Source organism: Mobula birostris, chromosome 7 (genome assembly GCF_030028105.1).
Source record: "Mobula birostris isolate sMobBir1 chromosome 7, sMobBir1.hap1, whole genome shotgun sequence".
In the NCBI taxonomy this organism is placed as follows: domain Eukaryota; kingdom Metazoa; phylum Chordata; class Chondrichthyes; order Myliobatiformes; family Myliobatidae; genus Mobula; species Mobula birostris.
The window spans coordinates 47,412,265-47,436,641 of record NC_092376.1 but is presented as its reverse complement, the minus strand read 5'-3'; the positions used below and the strand labels follow the sequence as shown (position 1 = coordinate 47,436,641).

The window sequence follows — 24,377 nt, the reverse complement described above, 5'->3', positions numbered from 1 at the left end:
TGTAAAGGTTAAACTATTTCCTTTAAAACTACCAGTGAGAATGCTTTCAGAGCTCTTCAGATGTATATACACACTTTTCATCTCAGCTATAATTTACGGAAGTGCTTCTCAACAAGATTTTGGAAAGAATAGAAACTTAAGTAACTTGAATTCACTCTCTGATGTCTAGCTGATTTTGTATTATGAAGGAATTTGCTGGATTACTTTGTCAATTATAATTTTACAGAGCAAGTATTTAATGGAAATTTAAAATGTATTGCTAGTTTGCACTTCAAAGATCATATGCCTTCCAGATAAAAATTTTCATAATTTTAAGCTGATTATGTAGAAGAATAATCTTAGTTAAAAGAATGTTGAGGGATAAACTCTTAATGCAAGCACTTAAACATGTTTATCACTGAAGAGGTCATCATACTGCTTTCTAGCAACAGACCTGTTTACTGAGATAATTGTGAAGTGGTACATTTAAGAAGCCAGGCATGCAATTTCTTGGAATCAGTTCCCAGAACGTCATTATCATTTGCAAGAGCCATCATTCTTCGCTCAAGTTCTGAAGAGTGTCCATTCCTCTCTTAAAGATGATCAACAAACTGGGTAAAAAAAAAAGTAGACAGCTTTCTGGTTTATGTTTCAAAAGTAAATTTATCATCAAAGTATGTATATATTACTATATACTACCTGGAGATTCATTTTCTTGCAGGCATTTACAGGGGAAAAGAAATAAATAGGATTTTGTGAAAAACTATACATAAACAAAGACTGACAAACACCAGTGTGCAAAAGAAGACATATTGTGCAAATAAAATTAATACTGAGAACAGGAGTTGTAAAGAGTCCTTGAAAGTGAGTCTATAGATCATAGAATCAGTTCAGAGTAGCAATGAATGAACTTAACCATCCCGGTCAGGAGACTGATCGTTGTAAGCCCATAACTGTTCCTGAACCTGATGGTGTGGGACCTATGGCTTCTGCACATCCTACCAAGAAGTATCAAGAAGAGGGCCTGGCCTGGATGGTGGGGATCTTTGATAATGGATGCTGCTTTATTGCGCGAGGTCCGTGTAAATGTACTCAGGAGTGGGGTGGGCTTTGCCTGTGATGGATTGGGCTGCATCCACCACTTTTTAAGCATTTTTCCATTCCTGGGCATTGATGTTTCTCTATCGGGCTGAGGTGCAATTGGGATACTTTCCACTGTGCATCTCTAGAAGTTTGTCAAAGTTTTTGGTGACATGCCAAATCTGTGTAAACTTCAAAGAAAATAGAGGTGCTGTCATGCCTTCTTTGTGGTGATACTTACAGTACATGCTGGTCCCAGGATATGTTGATGCCAAGGAATTTAAAGCAACTGACCCTCTCCATTTTCATGTTAAAAGCTAATCTCTCACTTGTGTTGATTATTGGGCCACTTGTCACAATGCTTTTAAAATAACACAACTATATATATATTTTAATATGATTATTTTGACTGTGAATTACCAAAGGACTTGATTGAGCTCTAATGCGTTACAGAACAAAGTTCTCAATTATCAAGTAACAATGGTTTATCAATGGAACTAAATGATATCAATCTATTTTTGGCGTTCTGGTTTACTGTTCACAGGATTTATGCAATTTTGTTTTTCTTTCTCCAGTACCTATATGAAAATAATAGGAATGAAAACATATTTAGTGACCCTTGTTACAAGGCCTTTAATGAAGAATTCAATATAATCTTGAAAAGTTGGCGACCAAGCATACTGCCAAACGGTAATAAATGTTCGTATACATTTCTCCAGTAACAGTTTATCTAAGTTAATGTGGCTATTACATCTTTTTGTGTACATTCATTCTGTTGGGTGCATTTAGAAAAATCAAGTGCTTTAAATACAGCATTATTTACACTAACACACTGGGGCACACTTGCACATGGATTCATTAACAATTCTAATTTTACCTACAAGTAGATGAATGTTATTAAAAATTAAGATCAAAACTAATCAAGCATTTATTCAAAGGTATGCTGAGAAGGGCTCAATAGAAGAACTGCGATAATAATTGCAATTTTTGTTGAAATTTCATCCAGCCACTCATGGAAAAAGTAGTTATTTAAGTACCGCTCGTGTTGGATGTCTACTGCTCAGAACAAGAAAACAGTTCTGAAAACATCTGAAAATGTTTTTTTAAATATCTACATCAAAGTGGTTGATGGCAGGGTTCCAGTGATAGCACCCAAAATGGCTGCCTAAAATAACAGCTCCTCTGAAAAAATACTTATTTCACCCCGTTAAACCGCCAAATACAAAATTTCTCGATAATACTTGAACTGGTAAGGGGGGAAAGAATGGGGAAAAGGGATGGAAACAAAAAAAAGCACCATTGCAGAGCCTGTAAACGAAGAAAATACAGCGAACAGCTCTCCTACACAGGCACATGATGGCAAAGTTAACGCTAGCCCTCATTCAAACGAAGAGGCAAGTTTAGCAAAAGTTCTGGAGGAGATACGGAACTTTGGTAAAGACATAAAACAACAACTAAACGATATTAAATCTGAGCTCACCAACATTAATCAAAAAATAGCGGAAGCAGAGACACGAGTTGAAAAGGTGGAAGATCGCATTCAAAATGTGGAACAGGTGCTAAGCAAGATGATAGAAGTGATAAATCAGCAAGAAAATAAACTACTCGACCAAGAAGGGAGCTCTTGACAGAAGAATATAAGGGTATATAATGTTCCCGAAGGAACGGAGGGGTCGTCTATGGTGGAGTTTGTGGAAAAGTTACTATGGGACATGCTGGAGATTCCCCCGACTATGGAACTTGACATCGAGAGAGCACACCAGACGCTCGCCCCGAGACCCTCCGGGGATAGGGAAGACAAGCCACGGTCAATATTAATCAGATTCAACCGTTACAAAACCAAAGCAGAGATTCTGTGCAAGGCCTAGGGAAAGAAGAAGGTATTTTTGAATGAGAGAATAATATATTTTCATCAAGATTACCCCCCAGCGATCCTGCAGAAACATAAGGAATATTCTGAAGCGATGCGAGTGTTAAAGCAGAGAAAAATTAGCTTCCAGACTCCGTACCCTGCTAAACTATGTGTGTTCTATGAGAACGGGACACAGCTGTACCAGACAGTGGAGGAGGCGACTGCAGACATGAAGAACAGAGGACTGCCCGTCAACATAATCAAACCGAGGGAAAGCCTGGCTGAGCAGCTATCCCGCTCCGCCTGGGAAATGGTGGGAGGACCGCGAAAGCAGGGGACGGGAGAAGAGCGAGAGAAGAATATCGGGGAGAGATTGCGAGTTTTCAGAAGACAGCCCTTACCCCCGCCAGAAGAGCTATAAGGTCTGACTAATCTCAAAAGTGCTGATAAGCTAAACAGGAGCCAAAACAGACGATACTATATTTATCTCAAGAAATACATATTACAATGTGGATTTTCTATTACTCTGTTTTATTTTTTATTCATTCATTCACTCCTTTTTCCCCCACCTAAATGAGAACATATATATATATATGGGAGGAATATACAGGGAAGTCTTTTCTGTGTAATGGACATACTTTTTTTTTTACTTCCGTGGGTGCTGCAGTGGGGGCCCTCAGCCCACAGGTAGGAGAAGCTATCCCCCACAGCTGGACGTTTCCTCTAGCTCAGCCCAGGGTCATTTACTAGAGACCTCAGCCTTGGAATCACACCTTCGTTACCTTTTTTCTCATTTGCGTTTCTTTGTTCTTACCTGTTCAGGGAGCAGATCGGCTAAGTTCTTTTCTGCTAATTTCAATGATACACTGATAGATAGATACACATGGCTAATGATAAAGTAAAATTCATCTCTTTTAATGTCAATGGGCTGTTCAAACGCAATAAAATTCCATCTAAAATGAAGAAAGAACAAGCCCATGTAGTATATTTACAGGAAACTCATTAAAATGAAAATGAGCATGGAAAACTAAAGAGAATGGGCATCACTAATTTTTTTTCTCCTCATATAAATCAGGGCATAGGAGAGAAGTTGCTATTCTCATGTCAAGCAAGCTAAATTTGGAAAAAATATTCTAAGTGGGAGATAAGGAGGGCAGATATATTCTAGTAAGGGGGAATATAGACGGGAATTCCGTTACTCTATTGAATATATATGCACCCCCAGGAAGTGATAGTCATTTCTTCCAGAAAATCACTAATATTATAGTAACGGAAACAGAAGGTCTCTTGATATGTGGGGGAGATTTAAATTTACAATTACAACCAAAGGTAGACTCTTCCAGTAGAAAAACCCATGAAACAGTCATTACTTAAGAAAGTTAACACACTTTGAGGATGTTGGTCTAATTGATATAAGGAGAGACCTTTTCCCCGACAAAAGGGATTACACTCACTATTCTGTCCCCCCATTCTTTATATACAAGAATAGACTATTTCATAACATTTGTAAAAGATAAAGACAAAATAAACACCTGTGGAATTGGGACAATAGATTTAAGTGACCATGCATCTATGCATTTATCTGTTGATTTTGACCTGCAACCAAAGAATACTATACGGAAACTAAATTCAAGTCGACTCAATGATCCCTATTTTAAGGAACAAATTAAGAAATTGGTCTTTACTTAGAGTTCAACAATAATGCAGAGGTTTCACCTCCCATTCTATGGGATACTCTGAAGGCTGTCTTAAGAGGGAAAATTATAGTGATATATTCAAATAAGAAAAAAAATGAATAAAACATTAGAGGAATTACAAAACAAGCTGAAGGAACTAGAAAAAAAACAAATTGAGTTTGGCGCAGGATACATTGGAGGAAACTTTAAAAATTAGGAACAAAATTAATAGTTTAGCTACACAAGAAATCAGGAAAAATCTAATGTTTTTGAAACAGGGACACTATGAAAGTGGATCTAAATCTATGAAAATACTGGTGTGGAAACTGGAAAAAAAGATAGCAGAAATAACAATTCATAGAATTAGGGATCCAAGAACAAAAGTGATAAAAAAAAATAAGCTAAGTGAAATTCAGGAAGCTTTTGAAGTGTTTTACAAAACTCTATATTCTAAAGTTCCAGGAGGAAGCATAACTCAAATTGATACCTACCTGAATTCTCTAGAGTTACCCACTTTAAACGAAGAATAAAATAGAACAACGACTGCTGACATAACTGAAGCTGAACTAAGAACTGCAATTAGCAGGCTTAAGTTAAGTAAGTCACCAGGATCAGATGGATATACGGCAGAGTGGTATAAAGAATTTAAAAATGAGTTAATTCCTGTTTTACTCCCCATACTGAACTGGGCTTTAAAAAAGGTGCAAATGCCACCCAGCTGGAAGGAGGCGATAATCTCAGTTATACCGAAAGAAGGCAAGGATAAAATGGAATGTGGGTCATTTAGACCAATATCTATTCTTAATGTAGATTATAGATTATTCACCTCCATCATGGCCAAACGATTAGAAGAGTTTCTACCCATACTGATACATAATGATCAGACAGGTTTTATACAACAACGCCAAACACAAGACAATATAGGAAGGACACTACACATTATGGATCATATACAAAAAAAAATAAAATTAAAGCAATAGTAATAAGCGTGGACGCTGAAAAGGCATTTAATTCGGTTAATTGGAATTTTCTTTACAGAGTTTTACATAGATTTGGTTTACATGACACAATTATTAAAACTATACAGGCACTATATGACAATCCTACTGCCAGGATTAAAATCAATGGATATTTATGAAATATTTTTACCCTAGAAAGGGGCTCGAGACAGGGTTGTGCATGGTCACCGCTACTCTTCGCATTACATCTGGAACCATTAGCTCAATACATCAGACAAAATGAAGATATCAGGGGAATTACTATTAAAGGGACAGAGCATAAATTGGCCTGTTATGCGATAACATTTTGATCTATCTAGGGCAACCAACATAATCTTTACTTAAATTGATGCAATCCTTTGAACAATATGGTCAATTATCAGGATACAAGATCAACATAGATAAAACCCAATTACGTTCATATAACTATAGCCCATCAACAGAAATTGGAAGTAGATATCCCTTGGCATAGCAAATAGAGTCTTTCAAATATTTGGGCATCATCATGCCAAAAGATTTGGCAAAATTATCAGAGTGTGATTCTTTTATAGATTATGAAGACAAGCAGTCCTCTTTTATTGTCATTTAGTAATGCATGCATTAAGAAATGATACAATATTTCCTCCAGTGTGATATCACAAAACATAGGACAGGCCAAGACTGAAAAAAAACTAACAAAACCACATAATTATGACATATAGTTACAACAGTGCAACAATACCATAGCTTGATGAAGAAGTCCATGAGCACAGTAAAAGTTCAAAGTCTCTCAAATATCCCACATCTCACGCTGACGAGAGAAGGAAGAAAAACTCTCCCTGGTCCAACTCTGAGTCATCCGAAAACTTCGAGCTCTGATCAGCTGTCCGACACCGAGTACTGAGCGCCATCTCTATCTGAGCGATTCGACCTCCATCTCGGTAGCCAACAGCAGGCAAAGCCAGGGATTTTGAGGCCTTCCCTCCAAAAGATTCCCGACCACGCAGTAACGATAGCAGCGAATGAGCTTTTCAGAAATTTTTCCAGATATTCCTCTGTGCTTTCACGTCCGTCTCCATCAAATCAGAATTGTCCACGGCCCCTATTTAACAGATACGATATCATTTTTCACCGGAGGGCTGCGCATGCGCAGCGCGCTGCTTTCTCTCCTCCCGCCTATATATTAAATTATGGAAGACATAACAAGATGGACTGCCTGGCCTGCTGCGTTCCACCAGCATTTTGTGTGTGTTACAAGATGGAATCTTAATTCCTTTCTTTAGTCTCAGTTCAAGGATTGAATCCATTAAAATGAATATATTGCCCAGACTATTATATCTCTTTCAGACCCTACCAATAGAGATGAACCAAAATCAATTCAATGAATGGCACAAAATGTTATCAAGGTATATATGGCAAGATAAAAGACCTAGAGTTCGTCTCAAAACTTTGCAATTAGCCAGGGAAAAGGGGGGATGGGACCTACCTTCTCTTCGAGATTATTATTTTGCAGCACAGATGAGAGCTGTGATATGTTCGTGCAACCCATCATATGACGCTCAATGGAAAAACATTGAGGAGAAGATACCTTCCATCCCCTTACAGTCAATTTTGGCTGATAGCAACCTACAAAGTTATATAAATACTATTGATAACCCATGGGTGAAATGGACTCTTAAAATATGGAGAACTATTATAAAAGAATATAAACTAGAGGGAGATATTGTAATTCTCAAATGGTGTGCATATGACTCGGATTTAATGCCGAATAAACTGGATGCTAGATTTAAGGACTGGACAGCTAAAGGAATAACAGTTCTATGCAATATAATGAAAGAAGGAACACTGTTCAGTTTTGAAATGCTTAAAGAGAAATACTTATTAGAAAATCAAGATTTTTAATCGGTATTTGCAGATGTGACATTATGTTAACAGGAGGGTGAAAAATGTAACCAAGGCAAGTACATGTTTGATAGAACTGTTTAGAAAAGCATATAATTCAGATAATGGTAGTAGAATCACTTCAAGTATGTATAAGGGTCTGTCAAATCTGAAAACACACGCAACTTCATACATTAAAACAAAATGGGAGAAGGAAGGAGGGATAACTATATCTGAGGAAGAATGGGCAATAATATGGAGGTATCAATGGAAATGTACCAGTTCACAGAAATGGAGGGAGTTTGGGTGTAAAAACCTGATAAGATATTTTATTACACCCTCTCAGAAATCCCATGATAGGAACCTCCCTGTTTGCTGGAGAAATTGTGGAAATCAAAATGCAAACCATTAGCATATGTTCTGGAATTGCCCCGTTATCAAAGACTATTGGAGTGGGATACACAATGCCCTACGAGACATTTTTAAATGTGAAATACCCTTAGAAAGTAAGACTATATATTTTAGAACCTCAAGAATGGTTGAAAAGAGATAAATATTTAATGAATATACTGCTGGTGGCTGGTAAAAAGACTCCTTCCAGGAAATGATTATCACAAGAGAGCCCAACTTTAAAGGCATGGGTGGAAATTACAATGGACATTTACAAAATGGAGAAGATAACAGCAACTGTCAATCATAAATTGGAGCAATTTGATTCATACTGGGAAAAATGGTTTAACTACATAACTCCCCATAGGCCTGATTTTATTCTCACAAGTCAATGATTATGTTGTAAAAAAAAATCACTCCCTACTTGTACATAGTTTTCTTCTTGTTTGTTCATTCTTTTCTATAGGTGTATACCTCAGATAAATACTATGTGGAGATTCGTGGCAAACATGAATATATGATATATACATACAGTATCTGAAATACATCTTACGGAAATGTTTGTATGATGCTGAATTTCAATTAAAAATAAATTACAAAAAAAACCAAAGTGGTTGATGGCTGTTCCCAATACTAGTATATTCAATAGAATTAACAGACTCTAGTAGCTTGCAGAGATATGGTAGCATTGCGGTTTAGTTATTGGTCTTGTATCCAGAGGGCTAACCTGTGATGTGGGATATTCTGTATGTTTGGCTCCCACTACAGCTGTAGGATAACTTAAATGTTGGTAGTTATTTTCTAAAATCAAAATATAGTTTAAGAAATAGTGATCACAAAACCATCAGACTGTTGGGGAATAAAGCCAATTCACTGATGTCCCCCGGAGAAGGAGTTTGATTTGGGCAATACCAGACTCCAAACCCATGAGTTTGATGGCTTTTAACTGCCCTTTAAAATGTTCCAACTAGCCAGTCAGTTCTACAGGCAGGAATGAACAATAAATATCAACCTTGCCCTAATCCTAACCCAAAGAGAAATTAATTTAATTTAAAAGAAAGTCCATCCATACTTAATATATTTGACAGTCACTTATTGTCCTTCTCTATATTTCCCTCCATTAATATGTCTATCTCAAAAGAACTTGGCTTTATAGTTAGCTACCCATTCTAGCTGAGCAAGACATCACTCTCAGGACCTCTTTATTCCTGGCCCCTAGCATTGCCTCAGAAGATTTCCTCCTCCTCTTCATCTCTGAGATGTGATATTCCCCAAAGATGTATGCTCAGCATACACATATGCACTGACAATACCATGCCCTACTTCCATCGTCTTGCTGCTACTGTGGACAGGTTGCTGGTCCAATATTCCATCCTAGAAGAAGCACAGTTTCTTTTGATTAAGCTTTGGGAAGGTCATTTGCACTTGGCATAAACATAATCTGCTGTTAGTTCTCTCCTGAATTTCATCACAGACTGAACCAGAGTAATTATCCTTTCTAACTGAGAGTTTGTTCTATCTCACATGCTGTCAGGCATGGCAGTGTGATACTAAATCAGCCAGAATGGAATGGCAGAGCAGACTCAATGGTCCAACTGGCCTAATTCTGCTACTATACATTATGGTCCGTCAGTCGGTCTGTCTGTTTGCAAAATAAAGCTGTGCTTCTTCTCCCTTTCCATTATGGCCGAAACATTCATTGGAGTAACACACACACAGAATGCTGGCAGAATTCAGCAGGATAGTTCAAATTTAAAGTAAATTTATTAATAAAGTACATATACATCACCTTATACAACCTGGAGATTCATTTTCTTGCGGGCATACACAATAAATCCAAGAACCACAATAGAATCAGTGAAGGACTGCACCCAACAGGGAACGGACAAACAACCAAAGTGCAAACAACAACAACAAACTGCAGGTACAAAAGAGAGAAGAAAAAATAATAATAAATAAGCAATAAATATTGAGAACAAGAGATGAAGAGTCCTTGAAAGTGAGTCCATAGGTTGTGTGAACAGTTAGGTGATGGGGCGAGTAAAGTTGTCCCCTCTGGTTCAAGGGCCTGCAGTTGAGGGGTAGTAACTATCCATGAACCTGGTGCTGTGAGTCTTGAGGCTCCTATACCTTCTTCCTAATGGCAGCAGAAAGCATGGCCTGGGTGGAGGGGGCCCTTGATGGATGCTGCTTTCCTGTGACATCGCTCCATATAGATGTGCTCAGTGGCAGGGAGGACTTTCCCCATGATGAACGGGGCTGTATCCACTACTTTTTGTAAGATTTTCCATTCAAGGGTGTTGGTGTTTTCTTATCTGGCTGTGATGCAACCAGTCAATATATTCTCCACTATACGTCTGTAGAAGTTTGTCAAAGTTTTAGAAGTCATGCTGAATCTCCACAAATTTCTGAGGAAGTATATCAGTACCATGCTTTCTTCGTAATTACACTTACATGCTAGGCCCTGGATAGATGGTCTGAAACGATAACACTGAGGATTTAAAGTGGCTGTCCCTCTCCACCGCTGATCCCCTGATGGTTATTGGCTCATGGAACTCTGGTTTCCTCCTGGAGTCAATAATCAACTCCTTGGTCTTGCTGACATTGAGTGAGAAATGGTTTTTGTGGCACCATTCAGCCAGATTTTCAGTTTCCCTCTGTATGTTGATTCATCCCCACATTTGATTTGGTTAACAGTGATGTCATTAGCAAACTTGAGTACGGCACTGGGGCTGCGCTTAGCCTCACAGTCATAAGTATAAAGCAATTAGAGTTGGGGGGCTAAGCACATGGCCTTGTGATCCACGGCTTGTGATTAGGTAGCAACTATGGAGGGAAATTAATAGTTGACCTGCTGAGTTCCTCCAGCATTTTGTGTGTGCTGCTCAAGATTTTCAACATTCGTAGAATCTCGTGTCTCTGAAACATTAATTTGTGCTTTCTATCGCTTTTCTAAACTAAACATTCAAATGTTCTTGGGGTCAGCTTCACGTTCTTCGCTCACAATCATTTTTGTGCCAGCTTCCTACATCTAGTTCAAACGTGATCTTGGCCTGCCATCTTTTGAATTGGATCCTTGCCATTTCTCCAGTGCATCCGATTTAAAATTCTCATCCTAGTGTTTACATCCTTTCCATTCCTAGTTTCTTCAGCTCTGTATTCTATAAGAATTATCCTCCATTGTGTAATGTGTAAATAAATATCTCCTTTGCCTATTTTATTTTAGGATCGATATTTTCACGGGTTGAAGAGGATTATCTATGGAACAGCAAGCAGCTAGGGCCAGAGTCACCATTTGTACTTCTTAATACTTTGCTTTATTTTAACACTAAACACTTTGGGTTAAGGACCATTGAGCAGCATTTGAGACTTTCGTTTGGAAATGTTGTCAAGAAATGGAATAAAAACTCTGACAATACTGTATGTATTCGATACGAGGTCCCTGCTTTGTGTACAAATGACAATCAAGGTAAGGAATTAGTTGGAGCAATACAGATTACTGTTTATTTACTCATCTTATGCTTGCACCAGTACATTTCTGATCTTTTTTTCCCCCCTTTGCCTTCTGGTGCATATCTGCCTCTGTGATGTAGCTGCTTCACAAGCTCATTTTTAATTTGAAAACATCTTGCAGTCTGCCCTCTGGTGACCTGAACAACAGAAATTAATAATAGATTGCACAAATGGGCATCAATTGTAACTTCAGAAAGCTCTGTTAATCATAGTTCCCCCCCCCCCCCAAATGGAACCCATAGAGCCAAAGGTACTAAACATATTCCCAGAGCTAATTGGCTTCAGTCCAAACTACACAACGTATTCACCCCTACTACTACAGAATAACTTAAATTGTTACTTCTCCAGGGTCTTTCAAGCCCCAATGCTTAAGGAGCTGAATGGTAAGTGCATTGTGCAAGCAAAAGAAATTCTGTTGCAGTATGTGATCTGGCTTATATGCACTGCCACCTGAAGCCGGCAGGCAGTTCCTTAATTCAGCTGGTAGCTCAGAAATTAGCACCGGGCCATGGTTGCTTGTAGTGAATGAAATGTCTTTTCTGGTTCCTCATGGCCATTATTGCCAATACTAGATATTTAAAAAGCCCTGGAAGCAGATCATTAAAAATGGTTCCCCTCCTTTGAAAATTAACGTTTCCTATAATTGCAAACAATCTTATGTTTACATTTGGGGCTTTGAATGCTACTATCTTAGTTTTCAAGAAAACATAAATGTTTTAATAGGTGACTATTTGCATTTATGTTTTCTTGAATACTTAGCTACAGGAATCATTTAAAGATTGGAATAATGTAATGCACATACAGAAAATAAACTGCTAGATATACAGTCTTATGATTTGTTTGCGTAAAGACATGTTTTAACTATATCAACAGATTTAAAGTGATTAAATTGTATTTTTAGACAAAATTACACCAGGAAAACGAAAACGTGAGGAGGATGAGCTTATATTTGAACAAAGAGAAAATGCAGCTAATCCTTCAAGATGTCCTGTAAAAATGTTTGAGTGCTACCTATCAAAGTGGTAAGGTTAAAGCTAACAGAGTCAACGTGAACAATTTTTTAAGCACTTGATTACCTTTACAATGAAGGATATTGTTTTTCTTAATTCATTCTCCGGATGTGAGTATCTGGCAAGGCCAGAATTGATGCCCATTAATTGCTCTGAAAAAAGTATTAAATTTATAGACTAGTTTGCAACTGCAGACTCTCACATCATTGTGGTACAGGTAGCAGAAATACGCTGTGGAATTCATGAATCACAACCAAAAACGGTTTGGGATACAGAATAAAAATTTGCTGTTACAAAATTTATATGGAGAAAATAAGAGCTATAATTTTCAACTGACTTTTCTTGGCACAACATCAGATGATATGGCTTCAAATAATGGAAAATCATATGCATTGTTTTCTTGGATTGCAACTTCCCACAACTTGGGTCACCTATACTACTAAAGTTACATGCTGATTACAGTAGTTATGTCAAGAATGTCTCAATTATAGCATGCTAGAGAAAACAACATTGTTATAGATCTATTAAATGTTAAAGTACACCTGACCAGAGATTTAAAGCAAGGTATCTGTAGGCTTTTAGGTAATCAAAGTGAAGGAATTGTTTGGGAAGGTGGGGAAAAGCAACATGTTTGGTTGATGGGGTAGATGATTTCCTTCAGTTCCACAATGATTCCATCATAAATATTTGAATGGAGACCATCTGCTAGAGCCTCTTCTTCTGGATTATTTAATTTTAATTTCCATGCAAAATCAAGCCACATCGCTGATAAAGGAATCATGAAGTCCCTCTTCATTGTTATACAGGCACAGGAGAGGCTACAAATGCTGGAAATGTGAAGTTACACACAAAATGCTGAAGGAACTCAGCAGGACAGGCAGCATTTATGGAATCTATTTTAGATTTTATTATTTTATGATTAATTTAGGTATAATAATTTTTCCTTTCACAAAATTGAATTTTATTATTCAATTATGTATGTTTCTAGTTTAATCTTGTTTAACTTGTTTTAATTGTATGCTTCCTGTGTTGCAATTAGTACAGGTAAACTGCTCTCATAATTTCCGATTAAAACAGATTAGGAACTCAATGAACATGAGTAGCAAGTTAGCAAGGTATTTTACAGAAATGAGGTGAGAAAGCCTAAAAGCATAATGTAACTTTCTCACCTCATTTCTGTAAAATACCTTGCTAACTGTTGCTATTCATGTTCCTTATCACCTGATCTGTTTTGCCTCTGTTTAGTTTTTTTTGCCTTGCACTTGACTCTTTAGCACCTCTATCGAACTTCTGACAGGTCTACCTATTCCCCCACCCACCCAGTTCTCCCCACAAGTGCTGCTTGACGACTGAATTCCTCCAGCATTTGTTTTTGTTTCCTCATTCTAGCAGCTGCAGTTTTATTTGTTTTGCAGTTTAATCTGACTACTCAAATTCATTAATTAACTGAAAGTACATAAGTTTACAAACTTCCAACACTTTACTGAATTCCCACGTTTACCATCATTCCTGACTTCCTCGTGCTTTTGCAACCACAGTACTTATAAGTGGCATTCTTGCAACCACAGGACTAGAATGCAAAACTGTCCAAGTTTCAAAATAAATCTTCCAGAGAAAGATAAATGAAAGGCAATTATATAATTTTCAGTTTCAATTACAAGCCATCAAATGAAAGAGGAGTACAGTCAGTTCAGTGGAATTTGTTAATTAGTCAAGTTAACTCTACAAGTTAGACTGAAGTAAAGTAATGTAGTGCTGCATTACAAGAATTCTTTTTGAAATATATTCAGTCTCCAACCTGAATGTATTCAGCCCTAGAATTGTGATCATGATCATAGTATTGCAAGATTTAACTCTGGGAAATTAATTTGAGGAAATATTTATTCATACAGCATTTTTTTAAAAAAAACAAAGTGATAAGCAAATATTGAGCTTGTCAGTGACAGTGATGTGTAGCATCAGTACTTCCTGTGAAATCAAAAGTGATCAGTTATGTGATGAGAGCAATTGGCAGTCCATTGTGAAAGTCCATTTAAGATGAGAGTATAGAACAGTACAGAGCTGGACAGGCTTACTGGCTCACTGGTTTGTGCAGATCTTGATGCCAGTTTATCCCTCATGTCCTTCTGTTTATCATCCATATCCGTCCATTCCCTTCATATTCATGCGTCCTTCTAAATGCCTCTTAAATCCACCAAACCGCCTGCTTTCACTACAAGCCCTTGTAATTTATCGCAGGCACATTGTAGTCTGCATAAAAGAACCTAACGCCACTTTAAACAAATCCCCTTCCCCTCCCCCCTCCAACCTTAGAAGTATGTTTTCTGGTGCTTGACATTTCTTTCTTGGGGAAAAGATCCTGACTGTGACTCTAATAATTAAAAACAAACATCTATCCAATTTCCTGACCTTCCCTCAGCCTCTGACACTCTAGAGAGAAATTACCCAAGTTTTTCCAACCTTTCCTTAAAGCTCATACCTTCTAATGTAGGTAGCATCTTTGTAAACCTCTTATGCACCCTCTCTAGAGTTTCCATATCCTTCCTCTAATGGGGTGACCAGATCCACGCACAATACTCCAAGCATGATCTGACTATAAAGTTTTATATACCTGCAGCATAATGTGATGCCCTGGTTTAAGACCATGCTTCATTTTATTTTCTCAATACAATAAATGTTCCTTTAATTACATCATACAATCAAGTATTTCAGTTTTGCTGTTAAGATAAAAATTTGGTTGATAAATCCGGCTTGCTGAATTAGCCAATGAGATTTGTTCTGTTAACATTTTTCTAGAGAGCATGGGATTGAGGAAGAATGGAAATGGCTGACAAACATTGTAGAAGAATATGGTGAAACGTTCACAGAACCCATGTGGAAGGACAGATGCTGATGTTGGGAAATTCTCATGCAGACAATGGTCTCACAGAGAATGTGCAGATAACTCTTAGCTAGTTAGCATACCACATTGAAGGAAGTTCGACTTTTTTTCTTGGATATTGCATGAATATTTGTTTGCTGGGGCAGGTTCTTCAGCGCAAAAGCATTTCATGTTGTGAGTAAACTAAGTGAATTAAACTGGATTGATTACGCGACAATGAGCTCCGATTACACGCACAATATAAACTATTAGTTATATATATCATAGGCCTTTACTTTATCATGTGCTAACTAGCTAATTAAGAGTGATCTGTACATTCTCCGTGAGACTATTGTCTGCATGAGGATTTGCCAACATCGGCATCTGTCCTTCCACATGGGTTCTGTGAACACTTCACCATGTTCTTCTCCAATGTACGTCAGCCATTTCCATTCTCCTTCCTCAATCTCATGCTCTCTCTGGAAAAAAATGTTAACAAGACAAATCCCATTGGCTAATTCAACAAGCCTGATTTATCAACCGAATTTTTATTTTAAACAGCAAAAATGAAATACTTGATTGTATGTAATTAAAGGAATACTTAATGCATTTTGAGAAAATCTGCTGAAGAGCGTGGTCTTAAACCAGGGTATTATAATAACTACTTCCTTACTGTCATACCTAACACCCCTACCAAGGAAGACAAGAATGCCATATGCCCTCTTTGCGGCATTATCCATTTGCTAATCACATTCAATTAACTTTAAACAAGATGCTTCTGTACCGCAATGCTGTTAAGGGGTCTCCCAAAGTGCAACAACTCACACTTACCCAGATTAACTCCACCTGCCACCAGGAGCTCAGCACTGATACCTGGGGAACATTACTGGTCACAGATCCCCAGCCACAATAACAGCCTTCTGTCCCTACTCTGTCTTCTATGGGCCAGCCAGTTCTGAACCCAAACTTACAATTCATCCTGGATCCCATGCATCCTTATCTCTTAAATCAACTTGCCATGAGGAGCCTTAATAAATACCTTACTAAGGTCCATGTAAATAAAGTTCACCACCTTACTCTCATGAAGTTCCTTTGTCATTACCTCAAATTGTCAAGTTTGTATGGCATGATTTGTCTTGCACAAATCCATGCTGATTATCTATAAGCAGGCCATTCCTTTCCATATGTGCATAAATCATATCCCTCAGTATCCTCTCCATTATCTTCCCTATCACTGATAAAAGGCACCTGGATTAGCCCTATTTACCCTCCTGAGTAGCACTAGCAAACTTTCCAATAAGGATATTGGTTCACATTCAAACCACCTTGTTTATACAAGTCCAACCTATCCTGCAAGGGAGCCAAGTAATGTATAAATCTGAAACCCTCCCTCCTGCACCAGCTCCTTAGCCGTGTATTGCACCTGTATCTATTTCTCACCTCACCAGCACCTGGCATGGGTAATATTCCAGAGATTACAGCCCTGGAATTCTTTCTTTTTAAAATAAGCTTTCTACCAAGCTCCTAAAATCCCTTTGCAGAACCCCATCTCTGCCACTGCCTATGTAACAGACACCTACATGGACCACAACCTCTATTCACCCTCCCCTCTCAGTATGTCCTGCACTTGCTTTGAGACATCCCTGACCTTGGTACCAGGAGGCAATGCATCAAGGTGTTTCTTGATTGTGCAGAAACACCTTTCTGCATTGTTTACTGTTGAGTGCCCTATTCTCAAGAGATGAGAATGGGGTAACTTAAGAGTTGAGAATGAAGCAGTAAGAGCAATTTTAAATGATAGATCTATAGAAGGAAATCTTTAAATAGAAGTTTGAAAGAGTACAAAATAAATATTTCTGCATGTAAACAGCACTCCTTGATATGCGCAAATGTCAGTAATCATATACAGTTGAGTTCCTAACTAAAAGCTGAACACAACATTCTAACTCTGAAGGGTTGTGCCAGCAAGCCACAATTTCAAAATATTGCAACCCAGAAGGAGCAGTTTGGCCATGAAGCCAATAGTAGCACTTATTCAGTTACTCCCACTCCTGTGGCGTGTCTCCATAACCTGATTATTTTCCTTCTTGGATGTATATTCATTCCTGTTTCAAAGTTACTATTGAATCTATTTCTCAGTCAATTTATGTTTTAATTTTCACAAATTGCATTTTTTATAGATTGTGGTACATTTTATCAAAATTATAAGTGGGGTGGGTGAAAGGAATTGGGAAATGACTGATTTTTTTCTGGATCTATTCTACAATTGACTCTGGTTTATATATTTCTTTTGTCCTCTAGCCCTCCAAATCTACAACAGAGAACCGACCTCTTTTATCTACAGCCCGAACACTCCAGCACACCTGATGGCCCAATTTGGTTCTCCAGTATCCCTTTGGACCGCAACATCTTAGAACATATGCTTGTACGGATTCTTGTGATAAAGGACATATATGAAGGAAACGAAAGGGACAATTCTGAAGCAGATGAAGATGATGTTGATTGAAATTCCCCTACAATAGTGACACTGAAGTTGGGCAAAGAAACATGACAGTGTATTGTGAGGCCACTAGGATATAATACAGGGAAACTATGATGTGGATTTCCTGGATCAGCCCTCTATAATTGAGTTTGTAGCAATATACCCAGATTGGGTATTATGTAAATAACCCTAAATGAGAGGAGAATAGCAGATGTTAGCAGTCTCCTTAGTGACTTTTAGGATATGTATACTTTAAAACAACTGCTCAAGTTTTTTTAATTATTTATTGAATTGGTTTGTTGTCAGAATGTCAGAAAGCATTTCCATTTGTAACTTTTTACATTACAAATTAAGGATCTCAAATGTGTTGTGTAATTTTTTTTCTGAATTTAAGAAAAATTTGCATTAAAACAAACTACAGTGTTTTGGAATTCCCCTTAATAAGGAAGGGATGGTTTAAATGGGTGCTATCTCCACCGGATAGGTTTGCATCTACGTAATTAATATAGTCTTAGCACTATAAATCAGTTTAGAGCTAGCCTCCTGATGGGTGTCCTTTCACAAACATACCAGTTGGTGGAGTTTTCACCACAGATTCTGTAAGCATTAATTATTTGTTATGCTGATGGATGGTGCAGTCTATTTTAATTCTCTGTAAAATAACTGCTTTTATGGAAAGAAGTCATGAAATAAAGAATTAAGAGGATTACTGAAAGCTGGCTGAATGTCATAGTAGAAGAAAAACCAGGGAAATAATCTACATGTACTCTAAATCTGTAGAGTAAAATAAATGTGTTTTTTAAATTAATATAGTTCAGCTGCTTAAGTAACTCTTTAAAAATGTGGCTGAAACCTGGAGTGTACTCCTTGCCACAAGAGCTGAGGCATCACACAAAAATATGGGAACGTCTGAAATGATAATTCTGAGCTTTGTAGCAGAATAATCACAGAATTCTTGCATGTAAACATTTCTTCATTAATTTGATTTGGCTCAATTAACTCTCACCTACAGAGTGGGAATTTAATTGGATCAGAATTTATATAGTACAGGGGTTCCCAACCTGGGTCTTGTTTAATGGTATTGGTCCATGGCATTAAAAAAGTTTGGGAACCCCTTATAAGTGGGTACCCTATTGGAATAAAGCATCACATATCATAAATTAGAAAGTGTATTACCATTTCTTCATTGTTGTTGGGTCTAAATCTTATGGCTTCCTCCTCATTGGCACAAAAGAGTGTTAAGATGGTGGCTCAGTTGACAGAGGTGTATCTAAAAAAGGTAGGTTGGTACCTAAATTAAACGCAGCTTCACTGTACTATTCACAATTCACACAAGAGCATTGACTTTATAATGAATGATGTGTTAATATGTGCAACCTGATGAAACAGAATTCTATGTTCAAGCAATGTTTGTTTTTCAGACTATTTGCAGAACCTTGTAATACTTAACAGTGATTCTCTATGTTTATGGTGATTTGCCTTGTGTTGCAAAGCCACTCTAATCAAAAAGCTTCCACTTTTGATAGCAGATACAAGGGAAGCTGCAAAGCTAGAGAATGGAAAGGCAGAAAGTAGAGAGCTCTTTTCAGTCTGGATTGTCAAAGCAACTCGTCAGATGATGTTACCAATAGATGCAGTCTAATTCCCCAGTCAAGAATAACTTCCAATTTGACACCCTTCTGCTGCTGTTAATCAAATTTTCATAGTTATGGCAAAATAAAAGTTGATGCCAATCATACGAACAGTTATTTCTGTGGAAGAGCCAACATTGGACGGTACCATCTTGATGTATGCCATTTTGTTAGAAGACCCTAATTACAAACTCAAATAATTTCCTGGCAATACATTTAGGCTAACAGTTAGTCTGTAATCCCTGCTATCCCTTTCAGCTTTCTTAAATAGAAAAGGGTCATGGAGAATTATTCAATCTAAAGTACTTCCCAAATCAAGAAGGCAGGTCATAATTGATTGAATAGCCAGGCAGAAGACCACCTGCCCATTCACCTCCTCCCTCACTTCTAGTCAAGGACCCAGACAGTCCTTCCAGGTGAGGCAACACTTCACCTGTAAACCCGTTGGGGTCACCTTTTGTATATGGTGCTCCTGATGTAGCCTCCTCAATATTGGTGAAACCCTATGTAAATTGGGGGACTGCTTTGTCAAACACCTTCACTCTGTCCACTTAAATTGGAATTTCCTGGTGGCTAACCTTTTTAATACCTATTCCCATTTCCGTTACAACATGTCCGTCCATGGCCTCCTTTTCTGCCACGATGAGGTCACGCTCAGGATGAAGGAGCAACACCTCATATTCCATCTAGGTATCCTTCAAAGTGATAGTATGAATATTGATTTATGGTAATTTTTCTTTCTTTTTCCTTTTCCCCTCTTCCTTCCCACTCTGGCTGCTTACCTCTTCTCACCTGTATCACCTACCCTTGGTGCCCCCTCCTTCCTTTCTCCCACGGTCCAGCAGATTCCTTCTCCACCAGTCCTTTACCTATCCCACCCACCAGGCTTCACCTATCACATTCTAGCTTGACCTCCTCTTCCACACCACCCCCCCACACCAACTTTTTATTCTGGCATCTTCCGTCTTCCTTTCCAGTCTAGATGAAGGGTCTTGGCCCATTTATTCATTTCCGTAGATGCTGCTACAAGATAATTGATATATTTAAAAGGGTATTCTGTATACATTTTTAAATTTATTTTCAGATCTGGGCATCGCTGTAATGTCAGCATTATTGTCCGTTACTAATTGCCCTCAAGGCGGCGATGATGAGCCACCTTGAACCGCTTTTCTTTCAATATTCCCCTGGCACCATTACGAATGGAGTACTTGGTGTCTGAGGCTTCTTGCTTAAGTGTCCAACAATAATCAGCCAGCACTGATGGATTCCAGTTGCCCTGATACCGTTTCTTCATGACCGCAATGTCCTGGTGAAACCTTTCACCCTGCCAAGATTTGAAGGGAAGTAGTCTAAATGGGAATGCAGAAAATGAATCTTTAGTGGCGTGTTGCACTTTATAGTTTTTCATGCTTGAAATATGTCGACCAGCTGTACATGGTTTGGTGCTCTGTAGTTGCCAAGAAAATTTTCAACGACATCCTTGAATGCCTTTCATGCAATTTTCTCTGGTCCCACTGGAATTTCTTCAAAGTGCCTATCCTGATGACCTGTTTGATTTGTGAACCAACAAAAATCCCTTCTTTAATCTTGGCATCAGTTATTCTGGGAAACATCTGCCTCATATATTGAAATCCTTCAGGGAGATTTCTGTGCCTGGTGACAGCAGATTCTATCCTTGCAGTCCTGAACCCAGTAATTCTGCTTTTGCCTTTGACAAACCCAAGTCACTGACCAGATCATTTAATGCATATTGAGTTATCAACATAGAGGGTTCAAAATCTGTATCAGTATCGTTTATCATTCCTGGCTCGTGCATCATAGCATCTTCATCTGCCTCTTCTAGACTCCGTGTATCTGGTGGCTTTGGCACTGGAAGACAATCGTCAAGCGGCACAGTTCTCATGGCTGAAGGGAGATTGGGGTATTCAATGGATTTCTTGTTTCCAGTAGAGAAACCAGACACACTGGTCATTGGGACATCAAACAGCATTGATTTCCAAGTAATTGAACCAAGCTGTAAGATCGAGAGCACATGCGCAACAAATGTGAGGAGCCCAGACCTTATCTTGGATGCGAATTTTACACCCAATGTAGAGCTTATTATCCTTCTTAATATGGGGAGTCATACTTCATCTTAATGAGGAGTCACCACAAACATAACCAAGTATTGTGGTTGTTGCAACATTGGCGAGACATTTTGCTATCACAATTACTCCTGAAAATATAATCACTTTATTATAATGAGTACACACAAAATGCTATGGCTGTGGAGCATGCACATCAACATGATCACAAACACAATGCATAGAATGGCATGTGTGTGTGATGCTTTTACAACCTGTCCTGCTGTACAGCATCCACCCTGTCTCAGCATGCCTGGACAAAATAGAAAACTTTTCAGCTTACATTGTGGGCAACATTTTAATTGACTTGAATTATGAACTGAAATAAAGATAGGTGATTTGGAAAAAAAATGGTGCGTGTTAGGGAGATTTCATGGTTGTTTTCATGATCAGCAGCCCAAAATTCATGTTACATGCAAAAATATTCAGGAAGCAAAATCTTTATTGTCCAGTGCCATTGGCCAAGCTATTCCCGTACATTTAAAAGGCACTAGTTCTTAAGCACAGGTCTTCAGTACAACAGCTGGAATGTCATCCAGGTCTGTAGTGCTCTCCGCTGTTTCTTGAAACTGAATTAGTTGAAGAATGACTTCTCCGGTGGCTGGTATAATCTATTCAGCACTTCTAGCTGAACATGGTAACAAATATTTCAATATTCTCTTTGGCACAATGGACCTAGTCATTGTTGTGGATGGGATATACATTCTTGGAGCCACCTCCTCCTGTAAGCTGCTTAATTATTCTTCATAACAATGTGATAGGACTACACAGTTTCAATGGGATCTGCTGGCTGTTAGTTTGCTAAGCTCTGTCAATTGCATGCTCCCCAGCATGCAACTTATCCTTTCCTGTAGTTTCTTTGAACTTTCACCTCTTCATTTGTAGCTACTTCTCCCACCATTTTGCACTGCTCTTCGAAACAAGATTGATCCCCTTGCTTGATGACAATGGTAGTGTGAGGTACTGTACATGCCAGACCCGGATATCAGTGACACTCATTGTAGATGCTCAGTTTCTTGCTGTCAAATCTGTTCCGAGTGTTACCCTTTTATAGCGACCCCCACTGGTGTCCTCCTTGTGGGGACAGGGCTTTGTTACTACATGGTCTGCACAATTCTGCCAATGTTATCATCAGCCAGAGGTAGATTAGCAAAGGTAAAGTCAGGTAGGTTTATCCCTCATGGTGGTTCAGTCAGCACCCGCCACAAACCTAATCTGCCCATTTTTGTCCTTCAGGATTTAGCCAGTAATGCATCTAATCTACTCTTGGATAGGTTACCTGTTTGAGGGGCAGCAATTTAGATTCCAACCTCCAGCTGTTGTGAGGACTTTAAATTTAAATGGGATGGAAACAAGTTTACCATGTATGAATTAAATCTGGGTTTATTCATTTCCTTTCTTTCTCTGTTTAAAAGAAGCAGTATCAGCACAGCTGAGTAGTTTGCTGGATCAACTCTTTGAAACTGTAGGTGCCTGGCCCAGGAAGGAGAAAGGGCCTATAGCAGCCACCTTTAACCGTATATCCAACAGGCTGCTCTGCAGTTCTATTTATACTTTAGATATACTAGATTTCCTTAGTGTTCATCTCCAGCAATTTTGAACTTATCATCCTAAATCATAGTATTTTATTATTTACCAAGATAGGTTTGAATTACAACTATCTTCTGCTTTGCATTAAATGCACATTCTCAAATTTCCATCAATAACTGCCGAACAAGCCACAGTTTTCAGATTCACCCATTAATATGATGTTTTGTGTTTTATTCATAGAATGTAAATTAATTTATTTTACTGAAATGCTTGAATGTCTTGCAAGTTTTGTACATCATGTATACTGGAGCATTGTAACATCAGTAGCCTTAACTGCATCACAAGTCAGTCATTAAAATGTCCACCCTCCCATCAACCTGCCTAAGATACCTCATTGATCGAATGGAATGCTTAAAGCATTAAAACATATTGAGTCAATACAAAACATAGAAAAGAGTAACAGATGTATTTAATAATGTATTTTGGAAGTAAGAATCAGTGAAAGAAATACAGTTTAAAATTTTGAGAAATGAGAATGTGATCCTATAGGAATGGATCAGACAGTTAGATTAAATGCATACAAGAGCCACTGGGAGATGCAAATGAGCAAGAAGAGGAGAATATATTGATAGGATTAGATATAAAGAAATACAAGAACCTCATGTAGAGTATAGATATACTGAACTATTCACAACATATGGGTCAGGAGAAAGCTATTGGTCTAAATTGGCTAATTTTGTGTGGCAAAAATATGGCAGCCAAATGAAAATACAGTATTTTGTCCACTGACATGTTTTATCAGTAATGAATATACAGGTATTGTGAATGGATAATCTAGTCTTCATGGATCCAGCATCATTCAAAAGCTATAATCTTGCATTGAGTATGAATTAACAAGAACAGCAGAATTCATTTAATCAAATTTAAGGTTTTTGGTACAACTTTTATTATCACTGAGACAAGCCCTTCTAATACAATTAAAGAGTGTAAAATATCATTGTTGGTTGTAATACCCATTGTTATTTCACAAGATTCTAGAAGAATTAAAATTACAAAAAGCCATTTTACAAAATCCATAAACAGAACTTCATCATAGATTCCCTTCAAGATATATTCTGGTTAGTTTTCCATCTGTTTCCCAAGATGTGGTTACTCCCTCGGGTTCATTTGTGTGGCAGCGCACAAACAAATGGCTGGAGAAAGTTCCAACCAGTACATGTGGCCTCCTGATAGCACCACTGTTTGTGAAGAAAGTTTAAAGAGTTTGGATACATTGGCAGGATTTAGACCAAAAATTGGTCATTGTGTTTTTGCTATTTCTTCAAAAGTATTTGCACTTTTGTGTGTCTTTGGCATGTTTTTTTTAATTCCCTATCTCAGTCCTGGGATCAAT

General features: G+C 38.0%; 1 protein-coding gene across 4 annotated transcripts in view; it reads left to right on the top strand.

The window, feature by feature from the left end:
• Positions 1-23,304, top strand: part of zmym2 (zinc finger, MYM-type 2) — a 152,558-nt gene extending 129,254 nt beyond the window's left edge. For 3 of the 4 annotated variants that reach the window (XM_072263078.1, XM_072263074.1, XM_072263076.1), the window contains 4 exons: positions 1,635-1,749; positions 11,062-11,304; positions 12,250-12,370; positions 17,520-23,303. In XM_072263078.1, coding sequence (XP_072119179.1) covers positions 1,635-1,749; positions 11,062-11,304; positions 12,250-12,370; positions 17,520-17,724 — 684 coding nt within the window. In that variant the 3' untranslated portion in view covers positions 17,725-23,303. Of the gene's footprint in view, positions 1-1,634; positions 1,750-11,061; positions 11,305-12,249; positions 12,371-17,519 lie in introns of all 4 variants that reach the window. The other variant, XM_072263077.1, reaches the window with a different exon arrangement.
• Positions 23,305-24,377: the final 1,073 nt, after the last annotated feature.